Source organism: Passer domesticus, chromosome 1 (assembly GCF_036417665.1).
Source record: "Passer domesticus isolate bPasDom1 chromosome 1, bPasDom1.hap1, whole genome shotgun sequence".
Taxonomy (NCBI): domain Eukaryota; kingdom Metazoa; phylum Chordata; class Aves; order Passeriformes; family Passeridae; genus Passer; species Passer domesticus.
The window spans coordinates 42,600,231-42,625,247 of NC_087474.1; the positions used below are offsets into that span (position 1 = coordinate 42,600,231).

At 38.8% G+C, this 25,017-nt stretch overlaps 1 protein-coding gene across 2 annotated transcripts in view; it reads right to left on the bottom strand.

Moving 5' to 3' along the window:
* Nucleotides 1-25,017, bottom strand: part of CPNE4 (copine 4) — a 225,596-nt gene that overhangs the window by 179,924 nt on the left and 20,655 nt on the right. The window contains exon 2 of one of the 2 annotated variants that reach the window (XM_064416034.1): nucleotides 5,656-5,805. The exons of the other annotated variant lie outside the window; for it this stretch is intronic. Coding sequence (XP_064272104.1) covers nucleotides 5,656-5,713 — 58 coding nt within the window. The 5' untranslated portion in view covers nucleotides 5,714-5,805. The remainder of the gene's footprint in view (nucleotides 1-5,655; nucleotides 5,806-25,017) is intronic. 2 annotated transcript variants of the gene reach the window in all.

A 25,017-nucleotide genomic window follows, 5' to 3' on the forward strand; every position in this document is an offset into this window, starting at 1 on the left:
GGTATTTCATCAAAAGCACAGAACTTCAGAAAGTTGTGCCTGCCTAGATAACTGGATTACAATGAAAATCAGTATTACACATTTGACAGCTACATCTTTCTCTATTCAGGGGGACTAAATGGCATAAAAGTGTTCAGTTGTCTAGTGCCTGCAGAAGTAAGGATCTTTGTGACACAGAACACAGCCAGTACTTGCCTCTCCCCAGGAGCTAAAAGACTTGAATTCAGCTCACCCAACCAGATCCAACCTCGTTGCAAAATGGTGACCCACATAACCTCACCACAAATTCAGAATCAGGCTCCTTGGATTCACCATGAAATAAACCTAAGATGCTATCTGAATTCTGTTTTCAAGTTTACTCCTTTGCCCACAGTGTCATTTTGCCCTCCTACACACACACCACATCCAAAAAGCTTTTCTGCAAGTTGTGTGTGTGAAAAATGAAGAGATTGCTCTCTACAGCCCCTTGTGAAGAATCAAGGGAACATTCACACTCAGCCTCACCTTCAGTTCAGGTAATAAGTGAGCAGCAAATTAGAAAGATGCTGAGATTAAAAGCAGTGACCAATGTGCTTTGCATTTAGAGAAAGGTCATGTTATTTAGAAACATGTACTCCAGACCAAACTACACACAAGTGAATTTGGGGGTTGCAGGCTTCCCATCACCATATGCTGAGAGCTGTGTCTGAATTATTTTACTGCCACTTTGGTCATGAAATGAAAATGAGCTAATAGCATCTGTCTGCTTCTACAGAAGTAAACAGCAAGAGTCTGCTCCTGGAAAGGTAAATTATGTTTGCAGTATGTGCACATGATGGGAAATACTAATAGTAGATTTACATGAAGTAAGAGCCTTGAATAAGTGCCTCCAAACGAGAGCAGCCCTAAAAGCACTGGTTGTTGTGGCACTAGCTGCTCCCTACACATTTACACTTATAAATTATAAATGGGAGAGACATTTAGTATTCAAAACACATGAACAGCTTAACTCTCTAGACAGAAAGCTTTGTACCTATAGTTTCTGGATCTTCCAGGGTTTAAAGTCCAATAAAAGCAAGTATGAAAACCAAGTCTACAGTTAGAAGCTTAAAATTAATAAAACTCAGATCAAGTTAAACAAAATACAGTAAGAGCAAGATTTATAGAAAAGGCGGAAATTAGGCTGGGTGTTCAGGTAGAAGAGTTTTTAAAAGTTCCTCTGTTTAGTAACTTGTTCAGCTCCAGCAGAATGTAGGCCATGCACCCCTTCAGGGAATGATAGTAATTGAGATAAATAATTATTTTTCTTTCAGAAATTTTATGTAATTGGGAATTCCCAGTCTCTAATAATTATTGTACCAGCTGTTGGCACCAAGGCTTCCTTGGCTGTGAAAAGCAAACCCATTCCTTCACATTCAGCTGTAAATAGCTTTTGTACAAATGAGGAAAGGTGGGAATTTTGTACAAATGAGGAAAGGTGACCAGGAGTTCCTGATTCAGCAAGTTCATTAAATTAATGTTCCATGTGCTTAATCAGGAGTTCACTAACACACCTGGCTTGCCCAGGCCTGAACGGAGACCCCAGCATGACAAGGAAAGCAGACCTATCTTTATTATGATATGCATTAAGGTTTTTTTATTATGTCTAATCTTTGTTGCTGCTGTGGCCATTGCCTTGGGCCATTCTCTGTGCATCTCTGGAAACTGCTCGTGAACAATCAGTACTATCTTAAACAGAGTCATTCAATTATTTATCTTGGACCACATTCCTAGACTCCTGGTTTTCAGCCATATCTCAAATCACTGCACAAGACTCTCCTCCTGTTGGCATAAAAAATTATCCTGGTCAACATCAATTATATTATAAATTGCTATAGAATTTTAAATTATCATAGATAATACAGGCAAAATGAAAGCTGCCAAAATTAATTTGAATATGAATTATTATGTAATGGAAAGTCAATAGGTTAGCTAGACCCCTCCACAGGATAGTTTGTACAATTAAAAATACAATTTCTCCTCCTTCACTTTGATTATCTGACAACTATTAATGAAGATTTATTTAAAGTTACACCTACCAGAGTCTGACAAAGGCCTTTGAAAAATGAGCAATAAACTCAGTAAGGAAGTGGGATCTGGAGAATCCACAGAAATGCTATTGTGAACAATGAGATAGATCTGATAATGCAAGTAATCTATTTGGACAGAAGGGGAGAAGGTTCAGAACAAAGTGCCAGCGGTGTAAATGGAAATACACACACTGACAGTTCAAAGGGACTCATTACCATAGAACCAGCTGTTTCAATTACAAGGGGATAAAGGAAAGTCACTGGAAAGAAATTGAGACATCTAATGCATGACAAACACTGTACAGAAATGTGCTGCACCTATACAAATAATCCCATTTCAGTTAAGAGAAGGAAAATCCCCACAATAACTGGAGCACTGGGAGATGCTCAAATGTGTCCAGTTCTGGATGCCCTGAGTGGCTCCCACTGAAGTCAGACTCAGTGCAATGCAAAGGACCTGTAAGGAGTCAGTGCTAAAATACATGTATTCTATTATCCTCTACTAGAAGAGAAAATCTAGGATTCGCCCTGGCTCTTTTAGCATGTACCTAATGCCATCAGTCACCTCTTACTTCACAGAGTTCCCACTGTCTTCCTTCTTACAATGCTGTAAAACATGCAGGGTAGAGAAATCAAAAATTCACTAATACAAAAAACAGGAGACTGAACAAATACAAGATCAAAATAACCTTCCTAGGGATAAATGCAGACAATTCCCCTACTGGAAAGCAGTCTCAATGCTTTTTATCAGGAAAGCAGCAGAGATTTATTTTTTTTTCACAGAATCAACCAAAGTCTGCTTCATTTACATTCACTGGATTTGTATCAGTCACAAAGGAGTCTGCCTCTCTCCCAGCAAGGCTGGCTCTCAGACTGGCTACAGAGGGTGACTGTTTGGTCTTGTTTATAAAATGGCACCTTCTAAAACAGTGTGTTGGTTTAACAGGATAACAGAATGTATTTTATTTGGAACAGTGTAGAAGTTAGGGAGAAAACAAACTGGCTCATCTATATGCTGAGACACAGCAACAGACACAATTGTCCCTTATCCAGTCTTGTTTCCTTAAATATGCCTATCCAAAGCCTTCACTTGCAACTCAATACTGTCAAGCAAAAGCATTAAATAGTCCCAATGTTCCTCTTCCAAATCATGAAAATGGCATATTTTTGCTTAAAAACATTAACAAAAGTGGGCTTGCTCTTCATTTCTATTTACAAAGCAATTAGAACTGATGTTCTACAGCCCTTTCTCACCATTATAAAAGCCAAAAATATATTGAAAAAGCAAGAGAAAAAATGCCAGCAAAGTTCACACTGTTCTATACCATGACTCCTGGAGCTGATGATTTATTAGCAGGACTGAGTAATATGAAACCCCAGCAAAATTCAGTAAATGACTTGCATGATGGTTTGGGTATTGGTTCTCAGAATCTGGCTTGAGTCTGTGCAACTCTTGATAGAATACCTGAAGCATAGGCAGCTGTGAGAGCAGGGATAAGCATCAAAACATGGAAAAGCTCAGGACCATTGAATCCACTTCAAACCCCCCACTGAGGAACTACACACACACACAAAAAACCCAGACCTACAATATGCAAGCAGTTTGCGAATATAAGTGACATGTAAGCCTAGTAAATCAGAGAAATGTAATTGAATCTCTCTAATCAACAATTTCAAAGCTACTACCATGTGATACTTATTTGACTGCATATCACTAAAAGCCATTACAATTTTCTTAGGCTTGTCATTTCAGTTTGCTGCTTGCACTAAGTGATATATCAAACAAAACACAAGAACAAAAGTATATTCACTACGAGGATATGAGTTTGCTGCTTTTTAAAAATTGGATTTCCCAATCAGATATTAGAGGGAAAAGAAGTGTCTTAGCAAGAAACAAAGCTTTACAAAGTAGCTACTTATTCAAGAATCTTAAATAATTGGATATTTTGCTATACTTCAAAGAAAGATAAGCCTGGAACAAAATCAAATAATCCTAGCACTCTAAGGTGCAGCAGTCAAAATTCTGATATCAAATAAATCCAACTGAGAACCTTTAGAACATGTTTGAGGCAAAATAATTCTTGAAATAATTAGAAAATTCTGAACATCAAGATAGATATATATTCTACTACATTAATCCTTGCCTTATCATCTGCACTTGCATAAAATACATTTGAAATTAAAATTAACCTTTATCCACCCTGCAAAAACATACTGTCATCTAGAGGACAATCACAGACTTGTTTACGTTGAAAAGACCGCTAAGAGCAAGTCCAGCCATTAACCCAGCACTGCAAAGTCCACCACTAATCCATGTCTCTAAGCACCACATCTACACATCTTTTAAGTATCTGCAAGGATGCAGATCAACCACTTTCCTGGGCAGCCTGTTCTGGTCCTTCACAACTCTTTTGGTGAAGAATTTTTCTCCTAATATCCATTCTAAACCTCCCCTAGTGCAACTTCAGGGCATTTCCTCTCGTGGTATGGCTCGTTGCTTGGGAATGAAGCAGCAAGTTGAGTTCCTCAGCTATACTCAATTACACCAGAGTATGTATATAAACACACGCAATGCCTGGAAGAGTTTATACATTTACAGATGTAACATATTGCAAACTGCTAATTTTCCTCAACAGATGGCTATAGTGGCTCTTCCTGCAGCATATAAATGATTATACAAGAGAAGCTGCCTCCTGCTCCTGATCCAAAGACAAGCACATGAAGAAGAGCAGTGACGAAGGACTTCCCGTTTACTTCCCATTTAGTTACTGCATTTACAGTACAAGCAGAAGGTACACCTGCTGTAAGCTGGCTCAGTTTCCTAGCAGTGTGAGAAAAACTGAATTTATTGATTACACGGTCGAGCCCAAAACTGAGACAGAGTTTTAAAGTCAAGTTGTTCTGTCAGGTAGGGCAGGAGAAGAAGAAAGGGAGCAATGGATAATGCTGCAAGCAGTTGCTCTCTCACTTCATAGTTGCTCCCCCAACATGCTTGACCCCTTTCTCAGCAACAAGCAGAACTCCTATGGCCTCCCAGGACTCTGACAGACAAGGAGCAACCTGCCCACCCTCAGGGGTTTTCTAGGTAATGAACACCTTTATCTGGTGTCTGGAGCCAGTCTGAGTTCATTCCCTTTGCAACAGAGGTTCAGGGACAACACACTGGGGTTTGCACCACTAGTTAAGGTAGACCCTGAGCCTTTCCTGCCTTCTTGTCATTTACTTACTTTTTATTTCCTTTCCAAAATCCTCAATCAAATATTTGAAGAGTCACCTATGAGACTTCGGCCAAGCATACATTGCCATTGCCTCAGCTAAATCAGCAAGGGATACGATCACATTGCAGCTCCAACTGCAGGCACGAGAAGAGCCATGACAGCCAAATTATATTTATATGGAGTGTGTTAATTTCTTTCCTAGTTTAATTTCTACTAGTTTATTCTGACTTTCCTCTAGGAAGTTATATCCTACTCCATATTGGGAGTGTTTTGTAATCACAGTACCACCATATCATGACAGACTCAGTCTCTGAAAAAGCCAGTAGCTATTTTTGGTATTAAATTGATTCACAAAAGAATTGCAGCATGCTGTGAGCAAAAAGTCCTACCAGTGCCAAATGTACCGCTGGTGCCAGTGCTGTGCCATTCCTCTGCTGGCGTGTCCATGCCTCCCAGGATCTGTGCTCTACTGAGCTACCAAAGATGGGTCCTAACACGTCAGGACACAGCGCAGCCTCACAGAGATCCTAACCTGGGCCCTGGAAGCAACAGAGCTTTGTCAGCAATGTTATAGTAGACCTACTTCCTTCTGACACAGTGCCAAGACTTTGGCTAAATAACACTTTCAAAAACAAGCTCTAGAAATCCAAGCCGCCGAGAATTTTCAAGAGTTTCTCTCCCTCGGGAATTCTTGAGGTGTGAGAAACAGCTATGTTGTCAACCAGTAATAAAGATGAGAAAAAGCAAGATATTTAGACTGTCTTTTATAAAACTTTGTCTGACATGAGGTTGTCCTTAAGCATTTCTAAAAGTAACCTATGAATATACACAAGAGTTATATCTTCCTTTTGAAAACTGCAAGTCCCCATCAGTCTTTGATAGCATAAACTGACAGCAAAATGAGCAATTCAGCTCTTATAGTGATTACAGAGTTAGAGAAAGAGGGAAGAGGTTCTCAGTCCCTAAAATGATGCACACAAAAAAATGAACTCACATAATCAGTATTGATGGAAGTCCTACTGCCAACTGCCACACACAAAAAACACTGGAACACCTGCCAGTCTTGACATCACAGCCTGGTAGGAGAACATTTTATGAAATTCACATTAAGCAAGAAATACCCCTAAGATCTGGGCACATATTGTACAGCACTCCACCTACATTCACGTGTCTTTAAAGGGCAAATTTGTACAAAGTGCAATAAAGTCCATGAACCACCCACTGTTAACAGAAAGGATTGCCTATAAGCCAGCAGTGACGGCACTCAAGGGAGAAGAGACACAAGAGGCTGGTATTGAAGTCCCAGACAGATGTTTCCACCTCACAAATGCAATTTGACCATGGTCAAATTATCTAAGGCATAGTTATGTATTAATTGGGAGTTGAAAGCCATTTCCATGCTTTCTCCCCAGACCTGTGAAACTCTTAATTCCTTCCCTCACCTGCCCTCTGCTCAGTATGATTGCTCTTCAAACAGAAATTTATCTACTCTCTTACAATGTTTGCTGAAAGATAGTTACAAAGCATCAGAGACATAAGGAATCGTAAGGCAGTCACCATGATATTTCCTAAGAGCACAGAAGAGTAGAACTAGCCTCTGTAGATATTTCATCATGCCAAAAAGGAGTGTTGATAACTAAACTGGGTCTCAAATATTCCATGAGAGATGCCACAAAATTTAGGACGTGCTATAACCTTATTATTGCTCAGAGCACAAAGCAATGAGCTCCTTGTTCAAATATTTATATCTCTGTTAACTCTGAATGAATAGCCATTGGGCTCCTTTATACCTGCATATATTTAGAATTAGGAAAATTCATGTTGGAAGTAACCAAAATGCAACTGTAGCAACAAAGAGTATTCAAATCAATCTTTAACTTCTTCAGTGACATAAGGCATTTCCCATGCACTATGTGTTTACCTGTGTTTTATTCCTGATCTGCAGTGGTCCAGTACAAATAGATTCAATAGTCAAAGATATTTTTCATAACTTAAAAAGAATTATAATTTCATATAATTACTGGTCTAATGCATGAACACATTTCAGTGTACACAAGTATAGGGTAACTCCAAGAGATTTAAAAGGTCTTCATAAGATCTTAATTTTGTTCCTCTTAACTAGTAGAAGATTTTGCTTTTATTTTCTTCTCTAGTGTCAGCAACCACCTTAGGTAAAGGTGCTTGGAAAGGAAAATAAGCAAAAACCCCATACAAATTAATAATAGAGAACATGGGTTATAGCACATGCATGTCCTCACAAATCAGCCCACCCAATGCATGTCCATCAAAATTTCAGTGACAGATGCCTTTGTAACTTCTTTATGGTATCAAATCCACCCTAATCCACATTTAGAAATGTTTACAGCATTTTTTTCCATACCTGTGGAAAAAATGCAGTAAACATTTCTAAAACATTTTGAAAAGATATGCACTTTTACATGAATTTTGCTGTTTCAGCCATAAGCATTATTTTCCAATTACAAAGATTACAGCAATTCAGATCTAACTCAGTGAATGATGGATGACACTCTTTATGCTCTGGAGTCAACATGTAAATTTTACCTGTAATTTCTGCCTTCTATAAAAATTGGGTTATACAATAATGAGGTGCTTGACTGCTGTTGCATTAAGTCTGTAATGAGACTGAATGCACAGTCACACCATTTAGTGTTTTAAATTGCTTCAGCTTCAGAGTAAATACATCAACAAAGACCGAGCTGGGATATTAAGTGCAGAGTGGTACATCAAAATAAGATGTTAACTTGCTGATGTTACATGAAAATTATTTCCATATTTCACTGAAGAATTCTTCAAATTATTCACTTGTGTAATATGTTATTAAATGAAGCACACAGAGGCATCTTAAACATTAATTTAATTGAAGGTAGGAATAACACAGGAAAATATTTAATACTTGCTGTAGGAAAATGCCAGTTCTTCTCATGAGATTTTTACTATAAGCTAGAAAGCCTGACATCAATTAAATTTCCTACTGTGCTGGCTTTAAATTTTACCTTTTACAAGAACATGGGTAATTTACAACATGCTAAGAAAACTGTTTCAGTCAAACAATTACTGCAGCATTTCTTATTTAGCTACTTCCAGTGTGAAGTTTCACCTTGCTTTTTCCAATCCTCCCCTTTTTAGGCCTCTGAGCAGCCATGTCTTTCCATCTACGGTAAGTAACCTACAACCATTTCGGACCTCTGCCAAGATTATGCTTTCATGGGAAATAGGCTGCCCAAGAAAATTCTCAGGCCAGTTTGAATATACCTATGTCATGTTTCCCAGTGATACCACAAAGGACTTCTTTAATTCTGTCACTTCAACATCTCACAAGTGCTGCAGTCAAATTGCACTGGCCCTTCAGTACAGTTAACACAGGCCAGTTGTCCAGTAAAAGTAATTTAGTAATTTGACAGGGATCTCTGGGAATTTCTATTTCCCATCCTTAGCAAAAAGCAGATCTTGTTCAAACGAGCTCTGGCAGTCTCCAGCGATGAAGATCCCACTACCTCTCTGGGCCTCTCTTCCAGCACTTGACCACCACCTCTGACAACAATTTATTGTTAGTTTTTCTTGTTACTGCTTATGCCTGCTGACAAACATCCTAGCACTGTTCCTCCAAGAGAGCCCTGGCTGTCTTCTCAGATGACAGCATTAAGATCACATTCCCTCAGCCTTCTCCTCTTAACCCTGAACAAAGTCAGGATCCTTCCAGGACTCCCTTCACTGACTTAGTTAGCTAGCATGTCAGAGCGTCTGGTTAACTCACTTAAAGTAATTTAGGACTAAAAAGGAAAAAGATCACTGCAATTTTCTGCATGTTATGGGCAGAAGACAGGGTGTAGAAGACCATAATTACATTAAACAAGCAGCACATTCCAACTGGGACCTGCATCCATAACTGGCTTTTCAGAAAGCCATTTGCAATGACAACTGTGGCTGGTCAAACTCTACCAACAAAAATGCAAACTCTTGAACACCTCACTTACGCACTGCCTACAGAGTAACTATTAATACAGACACAAACATCTTTAATGGGGGTGTAGTACTTCCCATGCATTCCTTCAAGGGACGCTCAAGAAAGGTTATACAAATTATTGCAAGTTTAGTCAGGTTGTTATAAAGATGTGTCAGAGCAGAAAGGTGGTTTAATAGAATACAATGATAAATAGGGAGGACTGTTTAAAACCTTATCTTTCACTTCTTGGTATTTTGAATTCCTGAATAAGTCCTTTCAGTCAGTGAGCACATTTTGAACTCAGTCAAATGGTATTTTGAAATTTTTTCCCCCCTCAGAATTTTATTCAATCAAAGATTATACTGAGAAAATTAAATATTAAAAGTTGCTTTTACTTCTTGACTGTTCAAAATGGATTCTAATTTCTGTTTGCCATGTTTTCAAATTAAAGTTTTAATTAAAATTGCTGTGCAATTTTAAAGGTACTAACCTTTTTCTGTTTCCTCAGCTTATCTATCTGCTGTCCAGTACAATTAGTATTTCTTATTATGTGAAATTTAGCAATCTGCTAGAAAGATTTCTGTCTTAGCTTCAACCTGCTGTCCAAAATGAAAACACTTCATATCTGACCATTACATTAAATTGTCTAGGAAAATTAAAAGTAGTTTGGTGACAAACTTATTGAAACAGACTCTGGTAAAGCCTCTTAGTCTGTTATCAATATAATGGGTTTCTTAATTGCCACAGATATAGCAATTTTTAACTTTTCTGGATTTTGTGTTTTCTGTTGGATGCTTGTCCTTGCCTTTCCCCAGTATTTAGAGCGATAACCAAAGAGACAGCTCACAGAAGAAGCTGTATTTTCTATTGCCTTATTTCCAATATTGTCATCTTCAGTTTCTTATCCTTAAAAATTGCCTCATGTTTTGTACTTTTCAAAACAATAGCCTCAAACTCCCCTAAGACTAAGATAAAAGCTCCAACACATCAAAACCTAATTTTGTTGTCCCCATCTACAAACAGAGACTACTATCCTTAAAATTAGACAGAGGATCACACAAAAGATTTCTGTCAAAGTAAAAACCAGAAAATGATACCTCAAAAACAGCTTTAAGTGAAAAAAAAAAAAGAAAAAAAAAGAAAAAAAAAAAGAAAATAAGTTCTGATTATGCTATGTTTAATCTAGCAAAGGTTAAAGGCCACAAAATCATCTTTTTAATCTGGCTGCATGAAAACTCAAAATATTTTGCTCAAATATCACTCAATTTCTCACCCACTACTCAAGAATTTTGATTTTTGCCATGTATAAAATAATTTTATTAAGCTGTGCCATTTGCAGTGGTATGTTTCAGGAAATGCTCACCCTTCATTTATAATGACCTAAAGTCAGGGAACCCTTGATATTGCCCCTCAAGCACCTACAGGCTGAAAACTCCTAAGCTGGCAGAGTCCTAAGCACAGACCCAAGTGGGAGGAACTTATCCCTGTTATGTCACTCCAATGTCTTCTTCATTTACAGTAAAATACACAATAGTGCTTAAAAATACAAAAAAAAAAAGGTGTAAAACTGCACTGTTCACCTAACAGCCAGCAGTCAGCCAGCTTCCATGAGAGCAAACCCAACTCTTCACAGGAAAGAAGAAATCATTTCAATCTTGCCTGGCTTAGCCAGATGTCTGACATGATCTTACCCACAACTGAACTGGCAAGTACTTGTCACCACTGTGTCAGCAAAATCAGGACCTGGCATCAAGAGAAACTAAGCACTTCTCTGCATTTGAATAATATAATGTGTTTTGTTCTAAGAGGGTGAAAGAGACTACCCAAAGAGTGAGCTGATTGTAACCACCCCAAATGCAGAATGCCAACCTGCACCGCAGCTTCTCAACCACCAACCTCTGTGTCCAAGGACCTGACATCTCCAAATCACAAATAACTCAAAGACCACATTGTTCCTCACTTCTCCTACCTGTTAATAAGGATGGAGTGGTCCTGCTTCTATCCTGATCTGATGGAAGACTAGGCTGAGAAAACCACTGATGGATGCTACACTTTGTTATGTCATTCTAGTCTCTGCCCTTTCTAATTGTAAGAGCTCTGCTTTATTTTCCTTTACCACTCATCTCAAATATCCCACACAGCTGTCACTCAAGGTCAAACCACATAGAGACAGACAAATCCCTCAGATAATTAAGTTCCGGCTTCATATAGCACTATGACTATGAGAATTCAAACATTTGGGTAACGCAGTTTGTGGTGGAGAGGGTGTGGAAAATAGGAGAGACTGGTGGTTAGCTGGTGGTTTGTTGCATTACAAAACTATTAGCACTCACTTGTGCATGTTCAGTTCATTCCTACTACTGCTCAGATAAGCTCAAAAATACCCATATACCCCTGCCTGATTACAGGCAGGCCACAAATATGCCTGTAAATACCATGTTTACCAGTGACACAGAGAGAGGAAGCAGCACCTCTGGCCAGCTGTTTCCCTGCTGATCATGGGGAGTCAAGACAGGCATCTGTCCTACAAGCTACATTTTAAAATAAGGGAAAATATCATCAGGTGGAAGGCCAATTCCACATTGTCCTTTACGTGCCTATGCTTACCCAAAAAACCTGTAGGATTTCCATCTTAGATGAGCAAATTAAGTTCAAATTACTGCACTGGATCCTACTCCACTAATTCCAATTCAAAACATACTCCCCACACGAAGTAATGAAGTTGACTTATCAGCCTGTTTCCTGAGGGACTCAGAGATGACCTCCAAGCAACAACCAGGCAATAATCCTGCCTATTCAAAACCACAACAGTCTTTACAAACCCCACAAAAGGTAAGACTAAAGCTAGTTTCCCCTTTTTATCTCAAAATAAAAGATCCAAACCAAAACCACACACAACTCTTGTCTTCTGAGAGGATATGAGGTCTAAATCCACAGTTGCTGTGACTGAACAAGTTCCTGTGAAATTGAAGAGGAGCTATTCTTTTTCCAGTAGCCAATGTTCTTTCCCAAGGGTAAGATTTGGAATAGTCATTTTATCCTCTACTGCAAACACAGCAGCTGTATCCACATACTCTTTGGTTAAAAAAGAGGTATTTGGCACAACAGCACATCTTGCCAATTATCAAAAGGGACTTTTTCGTGTTGAAAGTGAGGTTGGAGTGGCTGGGACTTCCACAGCCACACTGACCACACTCAAAATCCTTGTCACTTCCAGAAACAAAAGCTTAGATCTGATCCAGGCAGTATTTTTCCAAAGGTATATTGTGCTAGAAAAACACAAACTACCCAAAATGCACATTTTAATTCCCCTAGACCAGTTATTTTATGGTATTTAGTAGGATTATTGACACTGTGGCAAGAGCATAGTCAAAGAGGACCACAAAAGCCACGAGAGAAGTAAGAAAAGGACACAGATCATTAGAGATTAGTTATGAACATAGCAAGATTTTACTGTCCCCAACACACCCCTCTAGTGGGAGCTCAGACATGTAACATGCAGGACTGAAGCTCTTGAGAAGCCAGAAGCCAGTGTTCCCCTCAAAAAAACACAGTAAGCAATGGTTTCTCATTAAATTATTTTAGAAAGTGTCTGCCTTTGACTTTTCTACTTATTTTTCTTTGCCCAACTTATCACAGTTCTTCTGTCCCAGCTCCACCTTGGCTAGCTTCCCAACCTTTTTGACAGCACTGCAATGTCACTCCTACTGCCAGCTACAAACAGCGGAGTCTGCTGGTCTAGAATGACTTACTAGAAGAGAGGTGGAATGAAGAGAACACATACACAGTGTGGCCCTAATGTTCGCTCTCTCCAACACAAATAAAAAAGTAGATCTGGACTGCTGAGTCAAATGTATCCTGTCAATTTCCCTGGAGAGAGTCTGCATCTGCTCCAAAAAGGGTGATGATTACTACAGGTAACCATAATTATACCAGGACCACCTGTCTTCACTCAAAAAAAGAGAAGAAATGTCTCCATATTTTCCCTGAAGAGCAGCAAGTAAAAGAACTTTAAAATAGGTATTTTCTGTGCCAGTCTAAGAGAAAATCCTCTTTCCATGAGATTTTGGCCATATAAGGTCAAAACAGAAAGAAGAAATAACACCCACTGGCTGGTCACAAGTATGCAAAAAAAATGGAAATCAATGTTTGTGGAAGAATGCTGTTTGCTGCTTAAATTTTGTTGAACAGCAAATACACTGAGCACATTATCACTTTCTTCATGGGCATTCTGCAAACACAGGGAGAGACATCACATAAAGTATCCATTCAAAACTATTTGCACAGTTAATATAATTTTATGGCTATGGAGGAGAACTTGTCCAATGTTTCTGTGGGATTCTAGTGCCTCTCCAAAACAGAGTTTTTCCTCATATATCAAGGTGTTCCAGTGATTTATGCGAGAGCCTTATCCTCAGCAGATTTTCTGTGCTGTTTTGCGCTGGGATTAAGTTGATTTTCCTCACAGTGGCTAGCATGGATTATGTTTTGTTTTGCAAAAACAGTGTTGATAATAAGAGGGAAGTTTGGTTCTTTTAGTGCTGAGCAGGGCTTACAGAGAGTTAAGGCTTTTTCTGCTCCTCACACCACCCCACCAGCAAATGGGCTGGGATTCACATGGAGCTGGGAGGGAACACAGCCAGGACAGCTGACCTCCACTGACCAAAGGGATATCCCATGCCATATGGCATCATGCTCAGCATATAAAGCAGGGGCAAGAAGAATGAAGGCGAAGGCACTTGAGGTGATGGGGTTCATTTTCCCAAGCAACCATTATATAGGATGGAGCCTTGCATTCCTAGGGATGTTGAACGCCTGCCTTCCCATGGCAAATGGATTCTTTATTTTGCTTTGCTTGTGTGTGCTGCTTTCACTTTACCCACTAAACTGCCTTCTTCTCAAACCATGAGTTTTACTCACTTCTACTCTTCCAATTCTCTCTCCCATCCCACTGGGGTGAGCAGTGTTAGTGCTTAGCTGCCAGCTGGGGTTAAACCACGACAGCTGCTGCACACTGAGAACGCAGATTTGACCCTTACAGTGAGTTTGGAGCATACATATGGAAGCAGCAAGCACGTGTCAGAGGAAAGACTCTCTTGAAGCAACTGTTTTTAAAAAGCTCAGAATAACTTTATGCTTCTTTTTACACAAATAATGTTTTAATTAAACTACAAAGATTTCCAAGATCCTGAACATTCTGTCAAATGATATCCTATGGCTGAAGTATTGTGAATCTTCCATCACAATTACACACAGCTTATACTACTTACCAAATGCTTTGTTCCTTGCAATTCCCTTGATTATAAAAGGAATTGATTTTTTTTACCTAATTTTAGATCCTTTACATCACTTTAAATTGCATTACTAGATTGGAACATAAATCTTTATTGTTTGTGGGCTTTTTTTTTTACCTAAGGAGAAGTCTGATAATTGCATCAAAGATCACACTTCAACAACAAAGCATCCAAATATTTTTTAAAAAGAAAAAAAAATGAGATTTTTAAAATAATATATTTTAATATAAAACTTTGCTTTATACTACCTAGTGTCTGAAAAAAAAATTCAAGAAAAAAAGTTTCTGAAACTAAGGGAGCTGTGCTGAAATCCTTTCTTTATGTGTCTTCCTATCAATGAAGTCATTGGAAAAGAAAAAAATTCAAGTCCAAATTTTGTCTGAATTTGAAGCCCACTCTAAACTGTACTGAAAACAAAATAAAGATGTCATTCACCTCACAGGCTGAGGAGTCCCCGTATTCTCTTGCTTTTGCAGTATTTGACCTTTCCTACAGGCAAATTAAAGAGTGGGTCACCCACAAATGCATTTGCCCTCAGAAAGAGTGGTAGAATTGCCACCAAAGACGGCAAAGACTCTCCTGTTGCAGTACTGTAACAGAAGGGCATATGAACACTTCATAAAAACCAGTGTCATAACACACACAAACCAGAAGGCTCAATTAAGTAATTAATACAGCATATTTTGTTCTGGCATTTCCTGACCCTCAAGGGCTTGGCTTTGCTTTTCAAAGCAGGGAGCTATCACATGAATTGTGCCAGAGTTATTCAGAAAGCCAACCATAAGCAGACAATCCATCCAACAAACACTTGGTGGTACAAAACACAGGCATCAACAGGACATAGTGGTTTTTATCACCCAGATACCTGCTGCTCATGGTGAACTGGAGCTTCACAGCAGTAATAGGCTTTCCTGTCTGCTATAGGCCATAGCAAAGTAAAGGCTGTGCCAAAACACACTCCATGGCAGTGGGGTCTATACAAAGGAGCTTTGCCCATCCATTCTCAGTTCCTGTCAGGAGAGCAGTTTCTCCCAGACAATGGCTGCTGGCACAGGCAAACAGTGCTCGGACCTGTGCAGCAAATATAATTAATGCAAAAGCACTTCTGCCAGAAAGCACAGCAAGAGCAACAGAGATTATAGGAGGCAAGCATTTCATTAGCAAAGGGTTTGTTCATTGGTAACTCTGGTATGAATTATAGATGAGGAGCAATACAAAGAAAAAAAAATAAGAAGAAACCTCAGGTCCTATTCCAGACTGTAGCACAGCTATACACTGCTCATTTATACATCCTTCCTGTTTGCTGCCTATCCTGTCTCCTTCCTACTCTTAGCTCAGTTTCCATTTCTGCTCTTCATTTGAACTAACATCACCAATCTTCTACCAAATTTCCTTTTTCAAATAGCTTCCAGTCTTGAGTGCTTCTCATCCCACTCTGGTCTCTCTCCCATAACAGTTCTTTTGTTTTGGTTTGGGGTTTTTAAATTTCTTTTTTGGGGTGGGGTTTTGGGAGGAAGGAGAACAACACAAGGGTTTCAAAAAGAAACCCTTCCTCGCCTTCTGCTCCTGTCACCCAAATCATCTTGATCCAGAGGCTCCCTACCATCATCGCATCTAACCCTTTAGAACTTTACTTCATGAATCTTACCACAGAACCAATCTCTCCTCTGTTCTCACCTACACATCCAAGCTCTGTCCAAATGCAGCCAAAACGTTACCTAGCCCTTCCAACTTCTTTGCCTAGTGTACAGCTGCCCTTTTCCCAGAAGTTAATCTGTTAGTTTCTCTTCTCAAACACAGTTCTCACTCCTTTTTGCCAAAAAAGACAAACTTGAACTAATTGGTGACAACCGACAAGGAGAAAACTGAAGTACTCGACTTTTATTTGTCCCTGTCTTCATTGGCATTCTGTTCCTATATCTCTAACATGGATGGCCTGCAATACAGGGATTGAGGGAGCAAAGTGCCTCCCACTCTTAGAGGAGTTCAGGTTTGTGGCCACCTGAGGAATCTGAACATACATAAGTCTGTGGGACCTGAAAGATACATCCCAGAGTCCTGAGGAAATTGGTTGATATAGCTGCCAAGACTCTCCATGATATTTGAAAAGTCATGGCAGTCAAGTGAAGTCTCAGGTGCCTGGAAAAAGAGAAACATTGTACTCATTTTAAAAAGGGTAGAAAGGAGGACCTTGAGACCTATCAACCTGTCAGCCTCACCTTTCTGCCTGGGAAGATCTTGGAACAGATTCTCCTAGGAGCTGTGCTAAGGCACAGGGAGAGCAGGGAGCTGATTCAGGTCAGCAGCACAGCCTCACCAAGGGCAAGTCCTGCCTGACCAACCCTGTGGCCTCCTGAGATGGAGTGCCTACAGCAGTGGACAAGGAAAAGATCAAGAGACATCAACTGTCTGGAGTACTGAAGGCTTTTGTCAGAGTTCCCCAACATCCTTCTCTCTAAATTGGAGAGATACAGATTTGATTGATGGACTGTTTTGTGGATGAGGAATTGGCCAGATGGTCACATCTGGACAGTAGTGACCACAGCTCAATGTCCAGATGGAATGAGTGACAAATGAGTGAGGCATTCAGAGGAGTGGAACACCTCTCCTGTGAAAAAGGAATGAGGAAATTCCCTCACCTACAACACAGAGAACCTACTCTTCTTCAAAGAAAAGACCATTGTACTTTATTTTAAGAGTATAAAAATGTGACTTTCTTAGAACCTTACTCCAGCAATGTTTGAGCTTTCCTTTGCAGTTAGGAACACAAATTCCAGCATAAAAGTTTTTTTAAAGTCAATAGGCAATTCTGGAGTAATGTACTGTGAAGTGTCAGAAGATCATAATAATAAATTCAGTGTATTTTTAGTGTAAAGTGACTCAAAACAGTGCCCCTGCTTCATTAACATCTTAGGTGCTAAAGACAGTGTTGTGAAACCTGCAGCAAGGCAAGCAAATGTTTTCTGAAGAAAACAAATTAAGTTTTAAGTTAACATTAGATTATGCCTGTATTAAGACAGGCATTTGTCCCTCCCAAATACATCAGAAGAAAACAAACTCCTCCGAGTTCATCATAAATAACATTTATTAAAATATTTAAAATTTTAATTTAAAATAACATTTATACCTGCTTTCAGTATCTACCAAGATGAACTTCTGCTGGCATTACTGACTGAAATAATTTAATGTGACTCATCAATTTGCACAGGACTTTGTAAAGGTTCTCCATATTCTGAAGAAATGAACCTCTAAATTCAATGCCCATGTCTTTCTCTGGGTTTTCTTAATTATTCATTTGTCCACAAAAACAGGAAGTTTTGTATAAACATAGAAGCAGAGGACTGAAGTCACTTGCCCATGTCTGTTTATATTGCTGGGAAAACATAACACTTGCATGAAGTGAGAAAGCTGTTAAGATACTATTTTTCCCATTCCCTAACTAAAAGTCCAAACAACCACACATATTCACAAACAAACACAAAAAATAAAACAACCCAAAAATAACTTGGTAAATAACTTGACCTACTCAGTCAAGCAATCACATTACATAAGACCACAGGATCACCTAATGCTGGAATGGTCCCAAGTTTCTGTAATGGCACCTGGCAGCTCAATCAGTACCACTCAGTCCAGTTCACACACTTATCTACTGATAAGCAGCAAGTGATCAATCAGTCCCTGTGGGGCACACATCAGATCAAATGATGGTGATAAAAGCTATCTGAAACCTTCACAATCACAGCATATCTCAATAAATCTTTTTAGTGTTAAGGTATTTGACAGTTTGGCTTCTTTACAAAGGTAAAGGGAAGCAGCTCATCCAAATAGTTTCATCATGGAGGTTTGGCCCTGGCAACATCCCCCTGTTAAAGAGCTGGCCAGGGGGACAGACATCTTAATCCTTCACAAATATTCAATGAGCTGTAATATTTGTTCTCAAATATGTATTGCAGCATCCTTCAAAGAGCCCGTAACAAGAGGAGATTTAAAAGAAAACCGTGATTTGTTTGTTAGATGCTGTGTTATTTTTTCCCCCTTAATATTACATTTCAGCCATTGCATTCATCAATAAACTTAGCAGGACACTGCCTGACATTTTAAAATATGCAATCAATTATGAAAAGTCATGCTGTTTGAGAAAAATTTTTCCCACACTGAAAATATGTATTTAGTGACTCTCCAAGCTTTTAAGCTAATCTTATTATCCACATAATAATGTCTAGGGGCATAATAGTCTCCAGAGGCACCAGGCCATTGTGTTAGTCACAGTGGAGTAAGTCTATAGAAAAAATATAATTGCCTTGACCTTATCTAAAGTTTTCTGAAACATCTGAAATCCAGCTTTTCAGCCACAAGTGTTTGTTTGCACCCTTTTTACAGTGGCTGAAGGACAAGTGGGATTTTGGTGTCTGCTCTCAAGTTCACTCCTACCGAACTGGTAACCCACAGAGCTTGCTTAGACTACCAAGGCCAGTCTTCTCACACAAATCAAAGAAAGCATATCCTTGGATGATCTGGATCTCCTTCTTAATACCTGTGACTTTTACACTAAGAGAAGATTAGCTATTTTTTAAAATTATGTGCAAAGAGCAGTGAAAAAAAATCATGGTTACAAATGTAGCCCTGCAATCAGGTGCACCCATCCTTGCTCTATCACATTTTAAAGATCAGCTCTTTTGTATGTGAAAGTATTGGCAGCTCCTTTCATCTGAAGTGAAAGGAGCCTTACCAGCACTCCTGTGAGCAGGTTTAAACATTTATGCAAACAAGTCTTGCTTAGAAGAGCCTAATTCCAATCTCCTTATTGCTCACCCAAGGCATTTGTTGCACTTGATAGGCTGTGAAGAACAGCCACATTGATCCCAAGATCGTGGGATTGAAACTAGTGGGAACGGTTATAAAATTTTAATATATGTCATCTTCCAGACAAAAGGAGACTCCAGGGAGAGCTGACCTTTGAGTGAAGAAACCTTGACAACACGTCAACAGTGGGGTTACATTTTCAATATGAAAATGAATGACAAAATTAGGGAGATTGCACTACAGCACTACAGTTATACTGTCTAGAAACAAGAAGGTTTCTGCTAAGCTTAAGTGATTGTGTGGGTTATATATATTGAAATAATATGAAAAAAACATAAAGACAAAAAAATGCTGATGTAGTTGCCATTAATTTCAAGCAAAGCTGTGCCAAACAGTTCATAGTTGATGCAAGTGCTATCTCATCTTAACTTCTGACTATACACCCACAGTATTGACACTGTTTTTAGCAGTCCTCCTTCAACTTGTACCTTTCCATTCACACTCATTATTATTACGAGGGAGGAAAAAGCAACTGCCTGCTCAAAATAAGCAGCATATTCCCCATGAACAGAATCTCATGGAAAACACAACTATTTGAAATTAAATTTCAAAAATAGTTTGGGCAGTGGAAAAAAGATGAAGAGTCAGTTAAAACTTCAAGGGATTTCAGGAGGTCATCTAGTCAGACCTAAATGATGGAATATTTAAAAACCCTAAAAACCTAGTTTTAAAATTTCAGAACCATTTTGCAGGCAAAACAGTCTGTAACTGATGGCATGCCTTTTTTTTTAATATTTGCCTTTAAAAACATGCTTAGAAAATTGCTCCTTTCAAACTGATCCTACCCTATTCTATCCCAATGGCTCTGTGCAGAAAACCTTTGCCAATATTATTCATCATCTCCCAACATCTCTTGATTGTGGGGCTCTACCCAGACTTATATCCCCTTATTTCATTAATTGTCAGCCTTACAGCCCCTTATTTTATTATCAGCATTCCACAACAAATTTCAATCAATAGGAAAGGTATAAAAAAAAAAACAACCAAAAAAGCAAAACAACAAAACCCCAACAAAGCAAAAAAATTAAACAAATGCCATGATTCTCAAAAGAGTTTTTCGAGAATAAATTCAGTGTCTTCAGAAGAACAGCATTGAAGAAATGGGTCTGCTTCAGAATGATCAACAGTTCCTTTCATAATTTCTTATCTAGCTGCACTAAAGAACCTGTTCCTTAGCACTGCACAGTACTCCCAATGGTTTTTATTAAAAATTCAGACTAAATATGACAAGTTTACTGATTCTTTTTTCTGTGTTTGAATTTCCTACGACCCTGTCTGCCACCCACCAAGGAAGAGCTGACAACTGACCACTGGTAATAAGGGAATTACACAAGGATATGGAAAGCAAAGGCTTTGACCACCATATATTTAATTTAATACTGTCCTGAAAAATACTTAGTGCATTAGATCTACAAATAACAATAACTGGAATACTCAGCCCTTTGCTACAAAATCACATCAAGACAGCATTACTGAGAAAAGTGCTTTCACTGTAGTCAAGCTTAGACACGTGCCTGAAAAAGCAGTGGAAAGAGAATATGTATGTTTATACACAGCTTTAGAGTAAAGCCATGTACTTCCCTGTTTTTATCAGCTTTGCACAGGTTGCATGAGATGACAATGATCCTACACAAAGTCTGCACAGGAGTGATACTTCTGTCTTTGCACTGTGTGGAATCATTTGCAGAGGTTTCCTATTTCCTGATCAATTATTCAGTCACATATGTCTGTACAAAATGAGAGTTCTTAAAGCACACAGAGCCTAATTATTGTCCTAGGTTAAATAATTAAACTAGGATGGCCATAATGTTCCTCTGGGTATTTGCATCCAAGAAGGACTGCTGGACTAACAGCAAACTCCAAATATTTTGCACATAAAAGCATTTTCAGGAAAGATGATGATATTAACTTTCAGGACCCAATACTCTTCCTGTTCTGCAAGCTCTTTCCTGCCAGACCTCACAGCGAAAACTGAGAAATTCATGATAAGCCTTTGTCACACAATGGGCATCAGGAAGGTGATTTCTGCCAGCTCTGGTTCAGGTACTTTAGAGAGGGATGTGACTTCTACGCTCATGTTGAGAATGAGCAAGAACTAGGGCTTAGGCAGGCTTAAATAGAAATATTACTATAGATGTTTTATTCATTAAATTCTTCTTAAAAAGTTATTACGTTAACTGATTGATCTATCAGGACCACAGAGCTATGACTGTACACTCCACAGCAGGTTTAAGTAGAGCTCCTCCATGTTTTATGTGTTCTTTTGTTGACGGGTTGCTAAAAAGGATTTTTGTATTCAGCAACCCAAAACAATCTCCTGGTATAATTAATTTCATTTTCCCTTTCTGATCTGGGATGTATGGAAGTTCAGGACTATTTTAAGCCTTCCAGAACAGATACAGTCCCCCAAAAGAATGTTAATCTTCAAGATGAAACAATTCTAAGGAGCCATGGAGCAAACCGTGTGTCGCTTGCAATTGTTCACATTCGTCCTCCAAGTTAAACAAGAAATAACTTATTGTTTAGAGGATGCCAAAATTACAGTTAAGGTACCTTGATCCTGTATCTGCCTCTTACCTCCTCTTAGGGTCACAGCACAAGGTGCACTGATGAATACCTCAATGCTGGTGGAAATTTGATGCACACAGATTCAGCTGACTGCTATTTTCTTTTATTTCTTTAATTAAAGACAAGACTAACCGAAGAGTTAGAGAAAGCCCCAAATTATTTCTTGCCTAGCTTCTCACTAACTGCTGCTGGATTTTTTTTTTGTTGTTCTCTACTCTGTGTACTATACAATGCTTGTTGGATTCTGGCAGTCAAACTGCAGATTTCATTTTAGGTTCTACCTGTTGTTTTCTCACATGACATTTTTGCCATCTATCTTTCTTTATAAAAATACTCAAATTGAACTATAGGGGCCCTATTTTTCCCAACTAGAAGTAGATTTTATCTCAACAGGAATAGTGGCACAGTATGTAAGGCTACAGAGGAGTGTAGCTGTAAAAGGTTTTTCATTACTTTTTTTTTTTTCTGTTCTTTTTCTTCCCCCTTAAGAAGTACTGCAAGTACATTGTAAATTAGCAGCAATTTGGAATGCTAATTTAAAATAATTTCTTAAAATTCCTAATTCTTTCATAATTTCATTTTTTGATACATGAAATACGTTATAAAAGAGTCTATAAATTTTTAAGTAGAAAATCTCTTTGGAAAAAAATCACAACTTCATAGTATATCAAAAAAGGAAACTATTGAACTGTTATAAAATAGCATACCAAATATGCTTGAACAGCTTAGCATACCAAATAAGTCCAAGTCTATGTTTACTTTAATAGGAAGAGTATGTAAACTTTAGATGTACTTACTTTAGATGCAATGATTTCATTGTCATTTCAAATTGTATCATAATTTCTGTCTTTTTAAAAGTATGTCCTTTGACTCAATGATAAATCATAGGCTCACTTCTAAACTTCCGTGATTCTGATGCAAAGTAACAAACTTGTACACCATGACCTAGTCTGTCCTTAAGGCAAGGGCTGGGTGCAGGATCAGCACTTCAAGTTGCTGTCTTTTACAGAAGGAGGGTAGTCTGTGCATGTTGAGTGTTACATTTGTTATACTGCACTCCCCTAGTTGAAGAATATCTGAATTTTGATGTAATTAACAGGTCTCCCTGTTTTTCACAGGACAAACCAGTCTTTTGCAGCTCTTGGGAGAAAATACAGTGGCTGAATGAGAAGCTCAGTATACGGCACTGCTTGGGTATTAGACTAAAGAAGATCTGATTATATACTAACAATTATTTATAAGAAACCAGAAAAAGACATCTACAATGATCAATTTTCTCACCTCTAGCCATAGAAACAGATCTGAGAGCTGGTATCTCTAGTTACTGTGTCTAGAGAAAATCGGATAAGATGATGGGAAAAATCTCTCCTATAGACTACTAGTTTGTAAAGTGCTGAGAGATTTTTGGATATACTTAAATGTATGTATCTATTTCCTCCCTGTTTTCTGAATGCTTTACTTCAAAAGGGTTTCTGCAATTCTTCTCCACTCCTCTTGCTTTGCTGCTTACAGAAAGTTGTTTGTGACTACCTGAGAGCCAGCCTTTTGTTTACAGGTCTGTGCCACACACACAACGGGGAAGATAGAAGTGCAAAAGGGTCCTCCGTCAAAGGTTTCCAAAGCATCATGAGAAAAAATGTGTCTAAATCAGGTCTTCTTGAGGGTGTGTTGTGGTGAGGGTGGGGAAGGGCACTAACTACTTGTTCACTGTGTTATCTGTGGCAATAGTGTCCCATTTTAGACTTTTCCTGACCTGAATCTGTCATCTGTAAGGAAAGGATGTTTAAAAGAGCATGGAGTCCAAAGAATGTTTTTCCCAGCCTCTGTACATTATTTAATTCTCCTTTACAGTAATGGACGTAAGTAAAATACAAACAGTATGCAAACTGTAGTAGCTGAATTAATTTTATGACTGGTGGGTGTTTTAAAAAGAAAAAGCAGTTTTAGGAAGGGCTGTTTTTAATTTTCGAGATTATGGTTTGCCAGTTTTGGTGACTATCCTAGACCTGTCAGATGCTGTTCGTGAATCAGAAATGGAGATGGGAGAGCTGTTAAAAGGCCTAATTCTAAAAGACAGAATACATGCAAGATGAATTTTTAATGTCGAGGCAGAGCTCTGCTTCAGGTCACTGATGCTTACATGAAGGCTCATCAGTGTTGTGCACTGGAGGGAATTTGCTGGTGCCAGGAGCTCCCCGTGCATTTGTGCAGGGGGCTGCAGCAGGGAGCACGTGTGTTGGCTGTCAGCAGGCAGAGCTGGGCACACAGCTGCCCCCAGGGCTTTTCACTGGGGTATGTGGGACAGCCAGTGGCACTCAGGGACGTGCTGCAATGTGGGGCATGTAAAGAGCTGCAATTCAGCAATCCTGCAGTAAAACAAGGTAACTCATGAACTGTAGGGCTTTGCTATTTATTTTTTAAAAACCCAAACCAACTAAATAAAAGGCAGAAATTACTCCTCCAAGTCTGAAAAATGTCTATGTTTCCTCACAATTATTTCTGTCTGCCTTCATCCCTGGTTATTCCTTTGGCCTATGGTCCAGCAGGTCTGCTATTTCCCTTGTCCAGCAGAAGAGGTGGGTGAAAAAGACCAGTGGTTGTCCCTTGATGACTGTCAGCATGGAACATGAATGCTCGTTGCATGTCCAAAACCCCTTCCTGAGTTCTATGCATCATGTGAATGGCAAGCTCTGAATGCCTCAAATGCTGGTATCACATCTCTTCTAATTTAAGGCCTATCTAGATAATGATGATGGCATATTATGTAACTAATCCAGTAAATGTTGTTACTAATGCACTGTTCCTTATACTATGGAATTGCACTGCCTCTGGAATAACAATGGGGAGAATTGCTTCTAATTCCCATAGTAACATGCTTGGCAATGTGGTCATACTTGAATTGATCTTTTGGCTCTGGCAATGCACTGATTACTTTGCAGCCTTTTTATCAGGGCATCTTGAATAGAAACTAGAAATGTGAAGTGGGGGATGTGAAAATGAGGGTCTGAAAATACTGGCATGAATACTTGAAAATGGTAGAGCAGAAGGAAGTTCCTAGAAAG